Raw genomic sequence first — 1,587 nt, forward strand, 5'->3', positions numbered from 1 at the left:
GGGGACCCCGGGGGGGCCCTGGGGACATCCCTGGGGACTTGTCCCCCCCCGCAGCCACCGCTCCGGCATGAAGGAGTCAGGGGAGGGGAAGTAGCGGCTGGCCCCGGGGGGGACGTGATGACAGAGGGTCTGGGGACAAGGGGACATGGGTCAGGGGGGGCATGTGGGGACAGCAGGAACAGGGGGTCATGGGGATGGAGTGGGATGGGGGGACATAGGAGGGTGAGTGGGGATCAAAGGGGGACACAGTGGGGACAGGGAGGGGTCAGCAGGGTCATGAGGACACTGCAGGGGGGGAGCAGGGACCCAATGGGGGGAATACAGGGACACAGTGGGGATAGGGACATCCACTAGGGACCCAGGGGATATGGGGACCCATGGTGTCCCCCTCACCTCCCGTGGCACCAGGAACTCGCCCACCTGGATGTCCCGGTCAGGGACAACGCGGGCATTTCCAGGGATGACAGGATAGAGCCTGTGGGGATGGGGACAGGGCACAGCTGGCACTGACTATCCCTGTCACCAGCCCCACCCATCTTCATCCCCCTCCTTGTCCCCATCTCTATCCCTGTCACCATCCCCACCTTCATCCCTGTCCTTGTCCCCAACCATGTCCCCATCCTCATCTTCATCCCCATCTCCATGTCCCTGTATTCCCGTCCCCACGTCCCTGTTCCCACATGCCCATCCCTGTTCCTGTGCCCCTGTCCCCATGTCCCTATCCCTGTCCCTGCCTCCCCATCCCTGCACCCCTATCCCCATGTCCCCACCTGAGGGTCTCCTTCACCACAGCCCTCAGCAGGGGGACACTGCCCAGCGCGCTGGCCGGTTGCCCACTGGCCACGGTGGCCACGAGCTGGCGGTGCAGGGCGTCCTGCACCCAGGGGTGCCGGGCCAGCTCGTACAGGCTCCAGGACAGAGTGCTGGAGATCTGAGGGGACATCAGGGGTGGGAGGGGGACACAAGGGGGTCAGCCGGGACATGGAGGGGTCATGGGAATATAGAGGGGACATGGAGGGGACATGGGGGGTCAGCAGGGATACAAAGGTGACACAGTGGGAACATGGAAGGACATGGGAATGGGGCGGGACATAGTGAGGTTATGGGGACAAGGCAGGACGCAGCATGGTCATGGGGACATGGCAGGGTCAGCAAGGACTTTGAGGAACATGGTGGGGTCATGGGGACAGGTGGGGACATAGGGGTCAGGCCCCCCCCTCACCGTGTCCACCCCGGCCAGCAGCAGCTCGGTGACATTCCCGTAGATCACCTCCATGGGGACCTTCTCCCGGGCCAGCTGGTCGGTGACACATGTATCCCCTGCCACATCCCCCCGAGCAGCCACCTCAGCCACACGCCGGTCAATGTGACCCTTGGCTGGAGGGGACAAAGCTCCGTGAGTCACCGTGACCCGGGAGGGTGGCACTGTCCCCTGGGGTGGGGCAGTGTCCCCCGGGTGTCCCCTCACCAAAGGTGAACACGTAGTCCCAGGCCTGGCAGAAGCTCCTCCAGGGGGGTGGTCGCAGGCGCAGGAGGGGCCGGGGCAGGGCCATGGTGGGCAGGGGCAGCAGGAACACGGGCCTGATG

General features: G+C 65.2%; 1 protein-coding gene across 1 annotated transcript in view; it reads right to left on the reverse strand.

Moving 5' to 3' along the window:
- LOC104393340 (25-hydroxyvitamin D-1 alpha hydroxylase, mitochondrial) overlaps positions 1 to 1,587 on the reverse strand; it is a gene marked incomplete at its 5' end in the record, with an annotated part of 6,577 nt that overhangs the window by 2,553 nt on the left and 2,437 nt on the right. Inside the window, 4 exons of the mRNA XM_010002821.1 lie at positions 394 to 475; positions 771 to 931; positions 1,223 to 1,377; positions 1,469 to 1,581. Of these exons, the coding sequence (XP_010001123.1) occupies positions 394 to 475; positions 771 to 931; positions 1,223 to 1,377; positions 1,469 to 1,581 (511 nt within the window). The remainder of the gene's footprint in view (positions 1 to 393; positions 476 to 770; positions 932 to 1,222; positions 1,378 to 1,468; positions 1,582 to 1,587) is intronic.

The sequence above is a fragment of the Chaetura pelagica genome, unplaced genomic scaffold, assembly GCF_000747805.2.
Source record: "Chaetura pelagica isolate M959 unplaced genomic scaffold, ChaPel_1.0 scaffold2488, whole genome shotgun sequence".
In the NCBI taxonomy this organism is placed as follows: Eukaryota; Metazoa; Chordata; class Aves; order Apodiformes; family Apodidae; genus Chaetura; species Chaetura pelagica.